Raw genomic sequence first — 20,922 nt, forward strand, 5'->3', positions numbered from 1 at the left:
GTTCATGAATAAATAGGTCATTAATTGAAGATTGCAACGCATTAACGTTGCACAAAACATATTGTTATACTTTCATGTTAAATACTGAAATCTGATTGGTTAAGACGCAGTTAATAATATTTACTATTACCCTCAGCGTTAGCAACGCACTTGGCAACGGGAACATTATAAAATGTTACATGCGCGAAAATTATGCGCGTACGGTTCGCTGTAGAATTCACGTTATTCCTATATAAAAGCAGTAAAATTTTCTTAAAAATTTTTAAAAAGACATTCAGTATAACAAAATAAATAGTGCCTGTTTGGGAGGATAACAGTTGAAATTGACACCCCTCGAAAACCATTGTCAACCTCCGCTTCGCGTCGGTTGACAATGGTTTTCTCGGGGTGTCAATTTCAACTGTTACCCTCCCAAACAGGCACTATTTATATAATGCCATAGTCAAGGTCACAACAAAATACATATAACTCAAGTGTTGTGACGAGTAGAAAGTTCGACTATCCTTCTGTTAATGACAAAAATTCAAAGAACTATATGTACATGTATACAAAAACATTAAAAATGTCACTAAGGTATCTGGAGACCTGTGACCTAGACCATTGACAGGTATAGATAGTTAAGTACCTATATAAGCAGTGATATACTTATTGATGAATTCATTTTCTAAATCATAAAGAAAATTGTATATTCGACTGTCTATGTACAGTATTAACGAAATATATGTTTTAACAACTCGTAAAAGGATTGTATCAAAGATAATAAGTAATTTATTTGATACATTCCCGTAAGTTTTTACTATATTCTTTTATAAAGGAAAACAATATCAATTTCGGGGTCGGTAGATAATTTTTTGTAATTGATGTTTTGTTACATTTTTTATTAAATTAAAATTGCGTTGTGTTCTGAAATAAGATATCCTCTTACATAACGCCATTTTAATTCTCTAAACAATTTCCCGATACATCATTCAAGATTTGAGAAGTATTATTAACATTATTATTTTTGCATCACATCTTAGATTTCTGTGGGAAATACAAGGGTCAATCAAAAAATACGAAGACATTTTCCATAGCCATTTTACTTAACGTCGTATTATTACCATAAAAATTGTTGATAATTTAGGAATATTTTCGAACAACTTGAAATTCAAAAAAAATAATATATTCCTTTATTTCTGGAAATAAATAGAATCTAATCCTTCAAAAATGAGGTCATTGCACCCGGTCTAAATGTGTTATGTCAACAATTAATTATATAATGTCAAAAGTAATATCTAAATAATATAAATTAGATTAAGGTAACTCCGTACCTATAAAATTATGGGTTCAAAGTTAAAAAACTTATCTTTTTTTAACTTATTGGACTTGAATTTCATAAAAAAATAAATAAAATATATATGTATCCATACTATTTAAGATGTAAGGTAATAAAAACCAAAGGCTGAAATTATCATCTGAAAATCACACTTTTTCTTGTTTAAGAATTAAATAAAAGTGGATGGATACTTGTATATATATTTAAATTTTATTGCTTACTATGCCAGAAAACTAAAATTAACTAAAAAAAAAAGAAAAAAATGTTTACATAAGAAAAATTATAGCATTTAGATATATCACTTAGAGAAAAATAGAAAAGAGTTATTTCCCTTTGAATTATGTCGAATATAATGATGAAAAACGCTTATAAAATATCTCCAAGTAAACACTGATTTGAGTTTTTGATGTGCACCTATAATAACTTAGAAATTACAATTCTACTTGCAAGAATTTTAATGAATTCATGGTTTATGTAAAATGTATGACGTCACAGGACGGTGGATTTACTTTAAAATCAAACAACATCGAAACCTAAAATTAGGCTTTGTCATGATATTCTATATTCAAGAATTTGACGGGGTATACACGTATTGTTTAGTTTAGCATCAATCAGTTACTAAACTTAAGATAGATAGTCCTCTTTAGAATTGACTAAAATCGTTGACATCGCCGGACGTCATGGCGCAACGAGAAGTACATACAGTATGGATTTAACACGTGTAACGCCGATAAAAACTATGAAAATTATTTCTGTAACTATGCGTGTGTCATCTTGACGTCATGTTTTTTTTAACCGTGCTCCGTGATGACAAAACAGGTTGTTTGAAAACTCGGATACCATTTTATTAAATGGACTGCAACTTCACACATAAAAAAAGTGTTGGTGCATAGATTTATCTTTTAAATATCACTTTCAAGAAAAATATTCCGGTATGATAGACGATAACTTTGTCCTTGTATTTTACGATTAACCCTCGTATTGCTTGTCACCATATCGGGCTCACTGTTCTCTGTGAGAGAATGCAACGTGAAGAAGACATTTTTGCAAATTTAAATTTCAATAGAAAAAGCCAGCCCGTACTAAACGTCTTTGTATAGACAGTTCAAGAACATTCTTGAGTAGCGCTAACCGATCCTCGGCCTCAAAAATGCATTGTTTATTCGTACATACATTATAAGAGGGTTGTTGGAAAAGTTCGCGGACAAAGTCATTTTCGGCAAAATTACTGTGTATTTTGTAGGATGACGTAGGCTTATTAAATGACTACTAATTGAAAATAAGTATGCAAAAAATTATATGATTTTATATGATTTTGCGTGCACACAAAATTTAATGACGACCCGATGCTCCAAGGTGTCCATTTACGCTAACGTTTTTAACTTATTTTTTTTCTAGCGTGGTCGTCCATATTCAGCGATAAAACGGTCAGATATTTGCTGAAAGTTATTTAAAAAGATAAAACAGAATTCCTGTTGATCTTACTACTGTAATGACCTCCCCATTTGTCTGTCTTTCTTTAATGCAAAATTAATGACAAATTTCAGGCAAGCATGTGTTGTGCTTTGACAGTCCTAGCCAGCTCACTAACATAACATAATTACCATCAAAATAAAAGGTATTTTCTAAAAGTAAAATTTACATGAATTATGCCTTTCAGTTTTGACTTCTTTCCAAAAATATTTACCCCTAAAGCAAAATAGATGCGAGTATGCACAAGCATGATACAGATTAGGAACCTTAACAGAGTCTTACAAATATCGATGTTATTAACAATGTGACTAAAGGTAAAATGTATGTAAGGAATTTTTGGATTTCCTTTTTGATGGGGATTTTTTCGAACAATTAAATAATTTGCCATCCTCTTAAAAAAAAACATATATAAACACATTTTAGAGAAAATTTATTGTAAATACTTTATTAGTAATAACAAAATCAAAATTGCCATTTTCAGTTTTTACATAATTACACGAATACACTTACCCAAAATTTAGTGTCATTTCGTTTGCAAATAATTACCAAAGGATGTTAAATATATGCTTTTCTATTGAACTACAGATGTTAGAATAAAACAAATGTAGATCCTTATAAATCAAACACTGCAACACATATAATACGTATTTTTAGGATTTACAATAATATATTGGTCGTTAATTCCAAAGCCACTTTAAACACATCAAATTAAAGATCAGTCAAAAGAAATCTTAGTACGTCTTAATTTTAAACATGACTATATATCAGACAAAAAAATGAGCAACATATAACTTAAGCTTTAGGTGCCACTCAATGGCTACAAATATATATTATGCGTTCCATAACAATATAAATAATTCAAACAGAGTTTGAAATGCATGAAACATGAATAAAATAAAGTATGACTAATGTCAATATCACAGGAATGCTTGTGGATTTCAAGTTGTTTGTTCTCACTTATACATGGGTTTTTCTTCTTGACAGTAGTAGATTGTGACGTAATCCATGAAGCCTTGGAAGTTCTGGAATCCTCTCACAGCTCCAATATTCAGACCCCCTTGCGCCATTTTGATTGGTCCATAAGTCCATCTCTTGCAGCTCTTGCCATTTATGTAGCCTTCCATAGTATTGAAGTCGTGGATAAAGTAGGCTTCATTCCAACACGATGGCTACACATAAAAAAAATGCTTTAATAAAATTATATCATACATATTGATATTTAAAAGTTTGCAGTTAAAATATTTTGCAATGTCATCAATGGAATTAAAGGTAAAAAAATAAATAAAAACATTCCAATGACAGACAATAATCTTCATACGCGAATTAATCTTCGTCAGTATATCAACCGTTCCTTTCATTGCACTCTTACACATAATTTACGATGTTTTTCCTTGTTATATTTTGATGGAAAAGATGGTTTATCTTGTAAATAGGATAAAACATCCTGAAGTTCTCACCTTTGCAGGTAAATGAAAAGTTGTAAATTTATTCTTCGCACTCTCTGCCATGAAGTTCACACCAGCTCGCCCTTTGACCATAAACATGGTCGGTTGTTCCCTCTCACAGTCGCCGTTACTTAATAGCCCCTGCATGTGTTTAGTCGGTGCATCTAGATAACGCATCTTAATTACAAAGGTAGACGCCGACTGCATCTCGGGGAATCTGGGAATAACTAACTTGGCGTTACCATCAAAGTAACCCAAACCATTTCCTAGCAACTGGACGTTGTGATTTTCTACAATCACCTGGTTTCCAGACTTATCCAAGCAGTTGTTGTCAAAAGGAATATGAACAACAGCTCTGCAAACTACAAGAAAACAATTTCAGATATTAAGATGTTTTTGACAAATTGAAAAATTTAATTAATAAATATTTCAAGGCTTTACACAAAACACATCTTACTGTACAAAATATGAAATATACCTTTTTGTTTATCGTTATCCATCTCGTAACCTTTTCCATTGTGAAGTGGAATGCATTGGCAAGAATCACTGTCAAAAATATGTCCAGGTTTACAGCACTTTTTCACCCAACCATAACCATAGAAGAACTCCTCATACTTGTCTAGTTCGTCCCACGTCATTCTTTTATTACATTCTTCTTTTTTCTCAAGAGGACAAATATCTTTACAGTTGGACTGAGGAACGCAGCCTTTGAATGGAACATATCCTTGGCCCTCTGGGCAACACATTGGGACTGATTTACCATGACTACACACCCAATGGGCTTTGCAGTTCTCCATGTTACCAAATGGATAAGATACAATGCTTGGAATGGAACATTTATCTATGGGAAGAGAAAAAAGATTGAATGTACTATATTTGAAGATATCGTTTTGCGTATTGAAACAGCGTTTCCCCATGTATAGGAAGATGTATTGAAATAATATGTCATAATCGAAGCATACTATCAAACACGAGTATTTTCATTACCTTTTGGACACTGTACTTCCGCAGACGCTCTACATTTAATTTCTTCTTGATCCCAGTACATTCCAAATGGACACTGTCTGTATTCTGCTTCAGTTTTACCATTTTTTCCAAAATAACACTCCACGTATTTGTCACAGTCTTCTGGATGCTTCAGAAATCCAACTCCCTTTTTCATTTTGCAGTAATTACATATTCTTGGATCAGGACCCGGTTTGGTTGTTGTCGGTGTTGTAGGAGTTGTTGTGGGTGTTGTAGTGGTGGTTGTTGGAGTTGTTGTCGTTGTAGGAGTAGTTGTCGTTGTTGTCGGTGTTGTTGTCGTCGTTGGTGCTGGTGTTGTTGTCGTCGTCGTTGTTGTTGTTGTGGTTGTTGTCGTGGTGGTGGTAGTTGTTGCTGAAGAAAAATCAAATTATTCATTAATTGCTTCATCGTAGTAGCTAGTTGGTCAAAATGAAGACCCAGCGTACCAATAGTGTACAATAAGCGAAAATGTCTACATAAAAAACATATCTTAAGGACAATAATGTCAATAAAGTGTTTTTCTTTACACGTTTTAAATCATTACACTATCTTAGTCGTCATTGTTTTTGTCATCCCCTTTCAGGATGGAATGTTACTTTGTTACAGCTTTATTGCATGATTAGATTAGTGGGTATTCAGTATAGCAATGAAACAAGTCTCACTGTAAAAATAAGCTAAATATTGAGATATTACATAAGGAAGAAAAAATACTCACTCGGACAAACTAGCTTGACAATGGCTTCAAGATTCCTTGCCAACATGTCAAAAGATTCAACAGTGAGCACCTGAGATTTCTCTGATGCAATGTCTTCCAGTTCTTCAATGTCCGTTAAGTATGTGACACCTACAGAGTACATGTTGACGCCAAATTCTTTAGCAAGAGCTGCTTGTCGGGCCGTCTTTTTGGGATGTTTGGAAATTCCATCTGTCACAACAATTCCAATCAACGGGACGTCGATTCGTGCCACCTCAAACAGTTTCCTCATTTTCTCTATCCCAAGGTCCGTGTTTGTCCCGTCCCTCGGGTGGGGCATATTTCGGGCCTGGTTTTTCAGATAATCCTTATCAGACGATAGAGGGACTTCGAGGGCTATGTCCCTACTGTAGACTACAATACCCATTCGACCATTCCCGTCCCCAATATTAAGACGATCTACCATTCCTTCCATGGCAAGTCGTAGAGTTTCGTAGTCAACTTTGTTGATACTATCGGACCCGTCAATGACAAAAATGATGTCAAACAGTTCTTTACATTCTGTTTAAAAAAAAAGTATAGAATGAAAATGCAACATCCATAAAAGAAAATCAGTCGTAGCTATATGACAGAAATAAATCATAGACGTATTTTAAAAGTTTGTCAATCTTTTTTTTCAATTTTCTCTTATTAAATGATTTTTTCTTATCATTCTAACGTTATGTTAATTTTTTTCTTTATCAAATATCATGTATTAAAGAATGAAAATGTTTAGTAAAAAACTTACTTTTTTCCTGGTCGCCGTTGACAATGCTATTAAGTTGTAAAACCAAGTAGAAAGTAGCAAACAATTTAAATAATTGTAACATTTTGTTACTTTTTTTACTGAAAAAATCAGAGCAGTTTTTGGTAGAAAAGATTTGTCCGATAGTGAAACCTGCCTAAGCCCTCCTCTTTATATAGTATTTCTTATTGAGTAGAAATCAGTTAAGGGGGTCAAAAATCAGGTTTTTTAAAAAGTCATGTGATTTACATGTATGTGATAGGTTATTTTGCTAAAAATATACATGTATACATCAGTGACGTAACGATGGAAAAATTACAGGTACATTAGAATATTCGAAAAAGTAATATATCAATTTTATGTGCGTTTCAATAAAACCTCCTCTTATTTGATTCTTGTCTCCGTACAAGCATTCCTCATCTATCAATCATTCCACTTGGTACCTCATTTTGTAAAAGGCACAACCCTTATCTGAATTGTTAACTTCTATAAAAATTGTACCGTGAGTGGATATCACTCAAAATGTCGAAAATATTGGGGATTTTTTCGACCAAAATGCCGAACTATCCGACAAAAAATGAGAGCATCGAGTTAACATATTATTTAGGATTTCATCAGTTACATTCACTATATAAAGAATAAATAAATATGCCTAAATTTTCATGCAAGTGTTTGATAAAAGGATAGTTTAAAACCGGTTCCATTTCATTGTATTTAAAATTCCGATTTTGTTTTAGCTTTATGTAAAACTTGATCATAGTTATCAAAATCAATGTCTCTATTTATTTATATAAAGTTAATGTTGAACAAGAGACAAAAAAGACAATTGCTTTATCAACTGAATATAGGGATCATTTACCTGTCATTGTATTTACCTGTACTTTTATTAATGTTTTACGGTATTTTTTTGTGGTTTTCTTACCATCACTTCCTAACTATTGATTTATATACATATAGACTTTCCTCGCGTCAATATATCTTTTATATTTACAAATTATTATAATCTATAACAAAGTGAGTAGCAATCTTTTTTTAAATAAGAATTTTAGCTCGTTTACATTAAAAGAAAAGCATCATCCAAAAATTTAATAAAGCATCTTATTGGCAAATACATTTATACGTCGGACCAGTAAATCAGTAATTAAGTGAATTGAATAAAATGTAAACCTTGCCGTTTATATCACTGATTCGAAAAAAAGCTCATAATTTTTCTTTAAAAACCTGTAAGTCTATTTAAATGTGTTTGCTGAACTTCTTATAAACACGAAACTACCAATTGGTTATAGATTTCTTACTCGCTAATTGCAACAACAACAAAAAAACAAACATTTATTTACCTTTATTTCAATGAACAAATCAGATGGTTTAGAAAGAGTTATGGGAACATTTTTTCACATTCTGTCAATAATGATAATATGGAAGTTGTGGTCAAAATATAAAATATTGAAGGGAAACATTATGTATCTTGTACAGTTAGTTTTTAAAAATAAAGTTTTATCCGTGCTAATAAAAAAATTGACTGCTCATTTCTTTTGTATTATATTATTTATTATGCTTATACTTCAGCTAGACTTTAATGCCATTCTGTATTTTCTATGTGAATGTTCATATTGTCAGTTGCATAAAATATACTTGTGTGAAATTCATAGAGCATCTTTGTGCTTATATAATAAAGGACAAGACTGGGAAAACATTGCAATAATCCCGAGCGACGAAACAAAAATAATGTCTTTATTTCTTTAGTGGGGGTGTTTGTGGGCATGTATATAACCACTTGTTATACGTTTATGGTAATGGATGTGTGGTTATGTGTCAGTCAGCTATTCAAACCAGGAAGGAAATTCTCATCGCCTGAACGAAATAGATGAGAAACGTGACGATTTTATCCACAGATTTCTTTTATTTTATATGTCAATTTTTTTTATCTCTTTAACTAAATAGAACCATAATGAATAGTCTTTACATGACCTGTTCCATCATGAGTATTTAAATATAACCTTGTTTTTGCCTTGATGTGTGCCCGCTTTATTTTATAATGTAACGCCCTGTTAACCCTTAAAAAAGGGTTTGTAAGCAAATTAAAGATTTATTTCATAACACAAACTTCTGGGATTGTGTGAAGGCGATTAAAAATTCTTTAAAAAATTATGTGAAATTGTATTTATAAAAACAACCCGAGAATAACCCTAGTATATATTCTGTTCCTCTTTGTTGTGTTGACGACCATGCTGTATTCACAATTCCCGCTTTTCCGGGTTGTGTGTGTGTGTGTGTGTATAATTGAGAACTCTGATAATCGGAGGCACCTGACGTTACTAATTTTTTTTTCTCTATTAAAAAAAATCCATACCTAAGTACAATGTAGTAAGTATAATTTTTCATCAGGACAAATATGTAAAACGGCATGTGCCTGTGGTGATGAAATCATTAATGCTCTAGAAGCAATAAAACGGAGCTTTGGCTTTGAGGATATCTTCAATATTTCTAATCGCTCTGTTTACTTTTTCTTTTTTGAACCCCTTTTATCACGATTTATTGATTTAGAGATTTATTGTTTCATGGTCTAAAGTATACATGTATGATTATATTAAATGAAAAATGTTTTGAAGAATTTAAAAAAAATGCCAATGAAATCTTATTTTGATTTATTTTTTGGTCTGTTTCAAAAAAAATTTTGTTTGATACCTATAGAGACATTTTTGGTTCCTGGGTATAAAACCAGGAACCAATCCCTGTTCAGCTTCTATAGGTATTAAACCACTTCCTGCTCTTTGGAATGCGATTTTTTCACAAATAACGTCAGTCAATAATGATTTACATAACTGGAAATAAAGCTTACAATTTCCAGAAAATCCTTAGCTTGAAAGTCCCTGGTTATACATTGCCTTGTCAATATGTAAAAACGCCTGATTTTATACTTTTAAATGAAAATGCATCTTTATAGATAATGGATGCAGAGACAAGTTTTGTTGAATAAAAGGTTTTCCTAACAATTTCATCACAAAAGATTTCATGTCTTAGTGATATCGTTTTGATTGCCTACAAAAAGAAAGTTATTTATTCCTAAGATCATCATACTCTAAAACAAAATCATAGCAATTAGAATAAAAAAAGAAAATTACATTGTTTATTTCATCAATCATTAGTAAAAAAAAAAATAGTTTATATCTTCTATCAAAACAAAATCTCTAACACATAATCAAGCATTTTATAACTTCAAGAATATGTTAACTTTATTTCTGTAATAATGTAATCAAAACTATATTTATATTACCTCTAATTTGTTTTTTGTTTCCTATAAATTGACATATATTAGTATATGTCCTTGGTATGTTAAATGTTCTGTTGTCACTTTAGTACAGGGAAATTGATTTATGATTTTATTAAAGCAAATGTCAATACTTGCCAAACTTCTTTGGAAGCGGAACGAAGAAAGGCTGAATAACATTTACTGATCCATCCTATATCATCTTAAAAAATGTTACTGGAATTTGTATCCAAAACTGAGACAGATTAATTTTTTCACTAAAATTATATTATCATATTTGATTTCACATATTAGTGCATTTTAAGAACCCACCACGTCCTATAATTAACAAATACATGTGTTTTGAATCTCTATATTTAATTTACTTATAAATGACTTATAAATGGAAGTCAATTATAAATGAGGTTAAAATCAATAATGTTTGTTTGATCATTATCAACCCTTTTTCTTAATTTACCTAAAAAGTGGCTTTTTTATCTTTTATGCAAGATTGTATGACGTCTGTAACATTTTTGTATCTCGAATTAAGGAATTCCAATATCATATTTCAGTACTAGTATTTATGCATAAAATGCGCGTGTCGATGCACATGTATTTTCAAATATTTATAAAGTTTACAAAAATATTTTCATTTGCGATTCCAGTTCATTTATCAAGCGATTAAAAAAAAGATAAATATATACACGAATTCATTACATGAGCTATAAATTACGCCTTTTGTTAAATATTTAATCAGATCAAATGGTAATAAACAAAAACAGCGTGAAAATGATTGAATGGCTTCACAACATGACAATACGTAGGAATGATATTGGCAAATTTTATAAATTAACATCATTCTTGTTGTTATTATGAAGTCCATTTTTCTTCGTTGTTTTAAATTTCATACGATATATTAACGATGTATTATAAAGTGGCTGCCATGGAAACATGGAAAAATTGCGTAAAAGATTGTTTTTAATAAACAAACACTTATTGTAAGATATTTATCATTTATTAATTATATGTGTATAGAACAAATATACTAGCGGAAAAAAGAAACTGTGCATTATTAAATATGAAAAACATTCAAAAATTACAATGACAAATTTTATTTTTTGTAATACTGTTAACACATGAATTCGTAACAACATCTCATAACACATTAATGTCAACGTCGAATAACGTCAATTTCAGCACACTCGAAAGTCAGTTATTTGAAATTGAATTAACAAAATTAATAACGAGTGTGACCACCATTTGCGTTCACGCATGCTTGACAGCGACAGCCTCATTGATGCCACTAAAGTGTTCAGAAATGCTTGAGGGATGTTGTTCCAGATGTTGGTTAAAGCCTTGCCTTTATCAGCCAATGCCACTGGCTGATTTGGTAAACGGCATAAACGTCTTTCCATTTCATCTCAGACGTGCTCGATCGGCGACAAATCGGGGGAAACAGCTGGCCAAGGCAAGACATCGACATTCTCTTGAACAAACAAGTCCCTGACTACACATGCAACGTGTGGCCTTGCGTTGTCTTGCTGCAGAGTGATGTGATTTTAATGTCTCTGTATGAAGGGTATCACATGACACTGAATAATTTCATCTCGATAGCGTACGCCGGTGAGATTTCCATTGACAATTTGTAGAGGGGTCCTTCCACGTGCTGATATTCCACCACACACCATAACGCTACCTCCACCAAATTGTCGACGTTGCACAACACAAGCGTCCTGGTAACGCTCCCCAACGCGACGATAAACCCTACAACGGCCGTCACTGCTATCTAAATGAAATCTGGATTCATCAGTTGAAGCAGTACTGGGCGCACCGCTGGACGTCTTGGTCTGATGTTTTGCTCGCGCAGACGGTTACGCACAGTTCTTGGACTAATTGGTCGAAGCCCTGGAATGCTACGGGCAGTCAAACTTGCTGTCTGGAAACGATTTCTCAAATGCACAAGTCTAATGTGGTTGTCCTGTTGACGTGACGTCACACGAGGTCGCCCAGAGCGCGGTCGATCCTGAGTGTTGCCAGATAGTTGAAAACGTCTCCATAATGACTGGATGGTGTTCCGATGTTCTCCAAAGTGTCTTGCTACAGTATTTTGTGCCATTCCAGCTTGCAGCATCCCAACAGCACGATTACGTTGGTTTTCGTTGAGTCGTGACATAGGGTAATTTTTGTTGAAACTAAAGTGATTTCCTTAACAAAAAAAGTTTAAACAAATCCTTAACAGTTCTTATTCCAATCAGTATTGGCCCGTAAAACTCGTGCGTACAAACAGGCGCTCACTAACCATGAAAAAGTCCGTGCACCCGGACGGTTACCATCCGATATTGTCAAAAACATTACCATTATCGATTGTTTAAATTTTATAAATACAAACAATAGATATAAAAAAATTATACTAAATTTTTTAATGCAGAGTGTTTCCACTAGTATAGTTTATGAATTATTGAGATGGGATATATTATAGTCATTTTAGCAAATCTCATAAAAGCATTCTATATTTAAACCGCTTTCTGCAATTTAGTTCATTGTTTCTTCAATATTCTTAAAATGTCTACACTTAATTATGTAATATCAGCTGACTGATATAAAATAATGGCTCATAAATGGTGTACGTTTGATGAATATGCATAAAAGTACTTGTATAGTAATAATCACACAAAGTTTATGAATGATTAAAAAGGGTCATAATATCGTAAAACAGAGGGAAAACATTGAAGAATTTCGCAAACATTGACTATGTATGGGTATGTTTTTCCTGTCTACGATACTATCATAGAACATGTTTTTAAATTTCGACAAACTATCTTAAAAGTAAATCCACCCTCCTGTGACGTCATACATTTTACATAAACCATGAATTCATTAAAATTCTTGCAAGTAGATTTGTAATTACTATGTTATTATAGGTGCACATCAAAAACTCAAATCATTGTTTACTTGGATATATTTAATAAGCGTTTTTCATCGTTATATTTGACATAATTCAATAATGACAAAGGGAAATAACTCTTTTCTACTTTTCTCTAAGTGATATATCTAAATGCTATAATTTTTCTAATGTAAACAATTTTTTCTTTTTTTTAAAATTAATTTTAGTTGTCTGGCATAGTAAGCAATAAAATTTAAATAGACAAACAAGTATCCATCCACTTATATTCAATTTTTAAACAAAAAAAAGTGTGATTTTCAGATGATAATTTCAGCCTTTGGTTTTTATTACCTTACATCTTAAATAGTACGGAAACATATATATTTTATTTATTTTTTTATGAAATTCAAGTCCAATAAGTTAAAAAAAAGTTAAGTTTTTAACTTTCAACGCATGATTTTATAGGTACGGAGTTACCTTAAATAGCTGATTATTTTTACAAGTAAAAAGTGTGAAAATTGTAAAAAAAAAAAAAAATAATAATAATAATCATTTGATTGTTAACTATTGGAAAAAATTACAGTGACATAAATATGTTTTGAATGCTGTCATAGTTCTGACAATAAGATCTGACAAGATAACATAAAGATCCGACAAGTCGACATAATCATCAGACAGGCGGTGAAAATACTGCAAGCATGTATTCCTTTATAAATACAGATGACTCTTTTGTTCAGATACGATTCACTAGTATACAACTATACAACAAATAAATCCACGAAATGTTTGTTCAAACATAAGCTACATTTGCAGACATAAATTTCACTATTTCTATATAATAATAACATATTTTTGAAAAAAAATATTATACACCATATAAAAAATGTAGTGAATTATTTCCTGATTAATATCTTTATTTATCATAACTGATATTTACATATAAGATGCATGTAAATATTAGCGTTTTAATATAGAATTGCATTTGAATAAATTTACGCGTAAATGAATCAATTATCATATTGTTATTAATATACGCTGCATATGCTTTTTGTTATTGAATTAACATATGCAAATGAGCAAATAATACCGATGGTTTTTTTCAGTCTTAGCAGCAATATTAATTTACGTTATGTGGAGAAAAAAAGTGATGCTATACTTTTATTAATTTCTCGAATAATTGATTGAATCTTGATAAGTACCGTTGCAAACATGTTCATCCGCTTTTTTCTCATAAAAAATATTTCATATTTTAATTGACAATCGCCGGTACAGGAAGCGAAACGATCATTGAAGTTTGATTTGTTATTTGTTATAACCATTGATCAATAACTAAAGAAAGATTGCTTTTTACTTTAAAATACTAGATATGTGCTTTCAGAAGAAAAAAATGACGTTAAAGGCTCATATCAAAGTATTTCAATGGAAAACAAGCGCTCCTTAAGTTATCGATTAATTTTGTCAAATTCCATGTCAAAGTTTAACGATCGTCTTACTACCTGTGCCGGCGATTGTCAACAAAAAATGAATTATTATTTATGATAAGACAAGAGGATGTGGTACAGACTGGAGACATATTGTTGACGAAACGTCTGCTCTTTGATTTCAAACCACAGACAGTATTGATTGCATGAAATATCACCGCTGGTTGTATGCGGAAGGAACTTTACGCCAAGTATTTCTAAGACGTTGATAAAGCCTTTTCCATTATTGATATTAACACTTGCTTTCCTACAAAGCTATTTTACCATTGCGTAATAAAGGGGCATGGTCACGATTTTGGTCAAATTTTATTTTTCTGTTTTTATTATTTTCAATGCTTTAGGAATGCATTGAAGTTTTGGTGCCAGTCGTTGAGTTTTAAGCAAGATACGGGGCTCACAATTTTTCGTCATGTAAACAAGGCTCGTGCCCTGTTTTTGGTTTACATAGGTCGAATATACCGGTAAAAAATCTTTTTCAAGCTGGTTTATCTTATTCATTTTAAGCATAAATAAACAGTTCCTAACGATTAATACATTCATTTTTGGTCTAAAACTTGAATTTTCAATTCAACACTCAAAATGTAAACAAACGCTTTGTTTACATAGCGAAGAATTGCAAGCTCTGTAACTCGTTTATAACTCATCAAATGACACTCAAATTTTGGTTGCCTAATAAAAATGCCTTACTGAAGCATTGTAAACATTAGAATCGAAAAAATAATTTTTGACCAAAATCGTGACCATGTCCCTTTAATGTCCACCTTGTTAAAAGTCCATATGGTTTTTTGAACTTTGACTCTTTTGAATTGAAACTCTTGCTAGTATTGATTGAAATTTGTGAGCAGAAATCCTCTAATGCCCCTAAATTGAATTTTACGAAACTTTGTTGTTGTTGACAAAAAGATATATGTGCATATTTGTATGAAAATTTGATGCGATGGGTTTTTTATAGAAGTTTTGCCCTTCTATCAAATAAGTTCGTGTTTTCAAAGCATACCCTGCCGTTCATTATGTGTATCATTGTCAAGTAATGTGGGAGGGTAGACTATGTCAGCTTGCTCACTTTTTCTTTCATTATCTTGTGATGAGTTTGATCCCTTAAACTTAAATTAACCTTGTTTTGAAACAAAATATTTTCCTTTTCTTTAAAAACTGATCATGTATTTTTTAATGTTTTGTGAGTGCATTTTATTGTGGTGTTTTTTTTTACTTTCTAACTTATAATATAATTTTATCTAAAAGTTTGATTTAATTAATTTTTATTTTTTCTAAATCGTTCCGATGAAAATGTATAAAATTAAAAGAAATGAAATTTATTAATTCACATTAAAATACAACTTCTTTAATAATCACTTCACTTTTTCTATCTGTTGCAAGTGTCAATCATTCAAAGATGTGTTTTATGATTATTTGTGGTAACTTGGAATAAATTGCCTTCGATCCTAAAATGATAAGCAAACACTTTTTTAAAAATGATTTAATATTCAATTTCTGGTTCACCGTTTTATCTTTCTGCGAAAAATATTACAAAAGCGAAGCGTATAAATAACTTAAAAATTAAAATTTCAAACATTTCATCATGAATTAACCTTTTCGGTGATATCGCCTCTCTACATTTACGCAGGATAAATACACTGTGAACATGCAATATAAATTTGTTCACTTGGTACGCAGTACAGTAAAACACGGTTATAGCGAACACGCTTATAATGAATTGACGCTTACAGCGAAGTGAATTTCTTCCCCAAGTCTCTATTTCATGTTGTAAACTTGACGGTTATAACGAATTACGCTTATAACGAAGTTAAATTGCCCGTCCCTGGGACTTCGTTATAAGCGTGTTTTACTGTATCTTGAACGCTTTTTAAGACAAACATTTTTTCTTCCGTCTACAATTTTCAACAAATTTAAAATAGCATTTCAACCTTCAAAAGAATATTAATTTTGCTTACTTTCTATGTAAATTCAAAGCCACGCCTTCATGGTATCATAAAACTTGTGAAACTTCGTAATGTTTAAACAATTTGTCTTTCGTAATAAAACAAAGAAAACTTTGATCACATCGTAAAACCATGATAATTTACTAGTAGTTCATTATACATGAAAGATTAATAGACACTGTGACTGTCTGTGTGAAAAACTATATGATATAATTTTCCCATGTTTTAGATGAATTCTAATACGAACGCTTAAACAACAATTAATAAAAACTTAATTATTTTATTTAAATTTGATTGTATCTGCAAGAAATATATTATAACAATGCAGGTTACAACATGAGTAACAATGCAGGTTACAACATGAGTAAAAACAAACAAATAGTTCTCCAATTTGAAAACGTTTAATATGCTGAAATGTTTTGTTTTGAGGAAGCAAAGAGCTATTATTTACAAGCATATTCTCGAATAGACATTTTCACTAAGCAAGATTCATGGATTATTTTAGCAACAATGGGGTTTATCATTATTTGTCATTTTGAAAATCGCACTTTATTATTAAAGCAATGTCAGTACATTGTAAGAAATAACAAAATATAGTCTTTGTCATACCAAAGACCTTATAGCTGTTAGTGTAGTTTTCATTTCATAATCATTTTCATTTTAGGTATCCGATCCATAATAGGACCTAATTTTCATACTTTGAATATTTATCATGTATTAAATACTTTGATATGAATTTGAGGCAGTTTAGAGTAGAAAAAGATTTACCAAGAGAATTTCTCAAAAATGTTATTACTGTAATAAGCAGTAATTAATTTAAAAAATTGCATTAAGGTTCATGGGGACAATCACATTTTTTACAATAAAAAAAACTTAATACTACAAGAATATCAATAAATACTCTGGTGGATAAATGTATTTAATCATTAAAAATGAAAAATCATTGAAAACCAATTTTACACCGAACAGATGTTTTATAAATTTATTTTTACATATCAAATGCATAGGGGGCAACTCTTCAAAAACAGGGAAAGGTAATTGATTTATAACATTCCGCTCTTACATACTGATACATATTTGTTATGCATCCAGATTAATTAATTCTTGGGCTATTATGGATAAATGTATAAATCTTGTAGAATCTTATCATATTGTAAACATAAATAGGCATATGGGGTATATTTGGAAGTCAAAATGATAACTTCAAATTTAAAGCCAAGCCTAATGTTTTATACTGATGAAACTTCGTGAGATTTTGTTAAAATCGGCTTTTTTTATATTAAAAAAAAGCAAAAAAAAAAAAACAACAAAAAAAAAACAAAAAAAAAACCGGTTAAATTGATCGCATCGTGAAAGTATTTCCCTTTGCTTATTTCAAATACACATGAAATGTCCGAAAATAAATAGACACCATCTGTTATACATTAAAGATTCTTGCCCTCGAGAATATGTGGGCATTCTTTTTATCAGTAAATAAAAGTGGTATGAACATGTACATGTAAAGCATTTACATGTAATATTTTGTTAATTATTGTATTCTTCTTTCTTACGATGTGTCATTGCCATGCCCTAAGATTTATATCTTTCACGAATGTTTAATAAACACGTGAAAGATAAATTTTGTTTTAAAAGCAAGCATGTAAATGGACTTGGATGAAAATATATTGGCTCTTTTATAAGCGATTTAAAAGTTGGTGTCAATGTTCCCTAAGAGAGAAAAAGAAGGAGGTTTAAAGAATAAATTAACTTCTTTTGGCATTAAATCTTTCCATTATTATTCGTGTTAGTATTTGAGTTTTCCTTAACGAAATTATGAAACAAAATTTAGTAAATATTATTGAAATTAATTTATTTTTTTTAAATTTTATTAACACAACTAAGGTCGCAGTAAAATGCCGTTTGCATCATTTACCAACAATTAAAGTAAACTTCGAAAATATGAATAAAACACTGTAATTTTGCAAGAACTATAACATTTGAATCATTTTTTTTTATATTTCAAAACAGGGAGAGACTGAGGATGGTAGAAATATTATAGTCTATTATAGATTGAAAGAATTTACTTTAGGAAAGATGTATATTTCTGTATATGAAACTTGAAAAGAAAAACAATTTTCACTGAATTGCCATGTTTTGAATGTTTTTTTTTTAAATCAGTAGTCAAACTGATACTAGATACACTGAAAAGTTACTTTTTGTTGTTGTTGTGATTCATCACTTTCCATAAACTTGCTGAACTCCATATTAGCATGCACTGTCAGAAAAGAAATAAAGATACATCTTTTTTTGTATTAAGTAACAAAAAGAAATTATGAAGTTTTATTAAGTTTTATTAAGTGTTTGCCGTAATATTTTATTAATACAAACTACGATATACTGAAGTTGAATGTTTTTTTTTTTTTTTTTTGTTGATTCATACTTTCTTTATTTTGTGCACATGCATAAGGTTCGTTGTTAAGTCACAGTGACAACTTTAGAAAGTACCAATTTAAAGCCACGCCCGGTATTTGAATACTTATGAAACTTCGTAAGATTTTTTTTTTTAAAAATCACTAGGTGATGAACTGCATCGAAATGGATTGCATCGTGAAAGCAAAGCAATTCACACACCTCAAACACATACGAAATGTCCAAAAATAAATTGACCCAATCTGTTAAAAATCTCATATGTAAAACTGTATACATATATTTTCAATCACGTGTGGACATCTATAAAGAATTTTTGTGATGGATAATGGCATGTGGTGCATAAATGCCATTACTATATTGTGTTAGGTAGCGCTCCCCCTGCTTGGGGCAGGGAGGGGGTCCCTTTGCCGGTTTTCTACCTTTCTTGAATATTTGATAATTTCACTGAAGAACGTAATATCAGTCTATGACAAGCATTTTTTTCTTTAACAGCATGCATAGATATACACGTACTTCAAAATTTCTTTGGTTTCAATGGCATTATAAAAAAAAATTTACAGTTAGTCTTAATGACCGCAAAGATAGGATAAGATAGAAAATTAAACGATGGATTAACTTATTTTGAAATAGATTTGAAATCTTTCAGTGAAATTTAATAACATGTGTATCATCTCACGGTAGCAGATTGGTCGCTTTACTCAACACTTTTCGAGAAGTAATAGAAAGCATACAAAATTTACACTCAAATGTTTTACGGTAAGAATGCTAGAAAATATATAAGTAAAGAAGTATAAAAGCTTGACTTTCATGAAGAAGCGATTGAGGATTGTAGAAGATGAAGATGTTAGACCAACAGGGAACTCTTTTTGGAAAGATCTATCTTTTTTTTTTGTCTTTTTTCGAAATTTAAATAACAATTTAAACTGAAGTCCCCTGGGGTTTTTTCCTTGTTTATTCATTTATTCTCGAACAAACACATTGTCAATCGGATATTTTGGTTAAGCAAAACTTCATTGTCATGGAATATTGCACTGTTTGTCATTTTAAACAATGCTTTCCATATTTGCATGTCAGTAATGAAATACACACCTTGTGTTATAAAATAATTCAAGGCAATGATGTATTTTTAATGCAACCTGACTGTCATAATATTATGAAAATAAATATCACTTTGTTGAAAAATGTATAAATATCGTTCGTATACTTATGTTTTATTTGTGTTATTTTATGCCTTATGAGCATTCGGAAACAAAAGAATTTACATGTCATAATTATAACCAAATGTAAAAATGCAAATTCAAGGCCAAACCTGTTGTTTTATACATAAATTATAGTTACGAAACTTCGTGCTGGCTATACAATCTGTCTTTCGTAATGTAAAACAGAGAAATGTGTCCTACATTTCTAAACACACGAAATGTCCAAAAATAAATATAGGCACCATCTGTTAACATACTGATATGAATTTACGTATATCTTAATAAACAAAGGTAATAACAATGTCTTCGTTGATTTAAATGGTATACTTATGATGAAATATCTGGGTTAGTCTTAATGACCCAAAAGTAAAAAAAAAAAAAAAAACAACGGTTACTTGACATTTTTTCTATGTATGGATTCCGTTTATGTAAGTATATACACACACACACACACGTTGAAGGGAAAGATCGTGTCGATATGTATCGTATTTTTAATAATATCAAAGAACAGCTCTGTCTGAATCATCATCGAAATTAAACAGCATTTAGATGTCGTTAAGATTTGCATACATGAAATATTACCAGCTGAGAGCATCATAATTTCAGTTTTGTCTGCTACAAGAAATATAATATAACAAAATGTGTATGCAAATACCATGGATTTCAAAAGACATATTCTGGAAAGCAAGCAAACCCAGCCATTCATAATAATCTTTAGAAGTTCGATGAGTTTCGTTTTGAAGTGAGCTTACTTGTTGGATACAAATAAATGGTATGAAAATTAAAGTACATAAGAAGTAAATTCAATTATATCATTTTGTGTTCATGTATGTGAATTTTATGGAAGTTTATATAATATAGAGTTGTACAGATTTTGACATTCGATGTCTGTTCTGCAAACTTTACCTGCATTTGAAACAAATCATTCTAAAGGAACAGGTAAAAGTGGGTTAAAATATGCTGCATCATTAGGCATACTAAAATATGTTCAAGCAAAGATATAAATCACTGTTGTTATTGATTCTGAATCTCAAAATAGAACTTCA

General features: G+C 30.8%; 1 protein-coding gene across 1 annotated transcript; it reads right to left on the minus strand.

The window, feature by feature from the left end:
• Positions 1 to 3,201: 3,201 nt before the first annotated feature.
• LOC105326594 (protein PIF) lies at positions 3,202 to 6,847 on the minus strand. The gene is made up of 6 exons (XM_034474521.2): positions 6,720 to 6,847; positions 5,954 to 6,493; positions 5,221 to 5,610; positions 4,712 to 5,074; positions 4,246 to 4,595; positions 3,202 to 3,957 (listed from the first exon to the last, which is right to left on the minus strand). The coding sequence occupies exons 1-6, from the start codon at positions 6,799 to 6,801 to the stop codon at positions 3,742 to 3,744; spliced, it is 1,941 nt and encodes a 646-aa protein (XP_034330412.2). The 5' UTR covers positions 6,802 to 6,847; the 3' UTR covers positions 3,202 to 3,741.
• Positions 6,848 to 20,922: the final 14,075 nt, after the last annotated feature.

Source organism: Magallana gigas, chromosome 5 (assembly GCF_963853765.1).
Source record: "Magallana gigas chromosome 5, xbMagGiga1.1, whole genome shotgun sequence".
NCBI classification, from domain to species: Eukaryota; Metazoa; Mollusca; class Bivalvia; order Ostreida; family Ostreidae; genus Magallana; species Magallana gigas.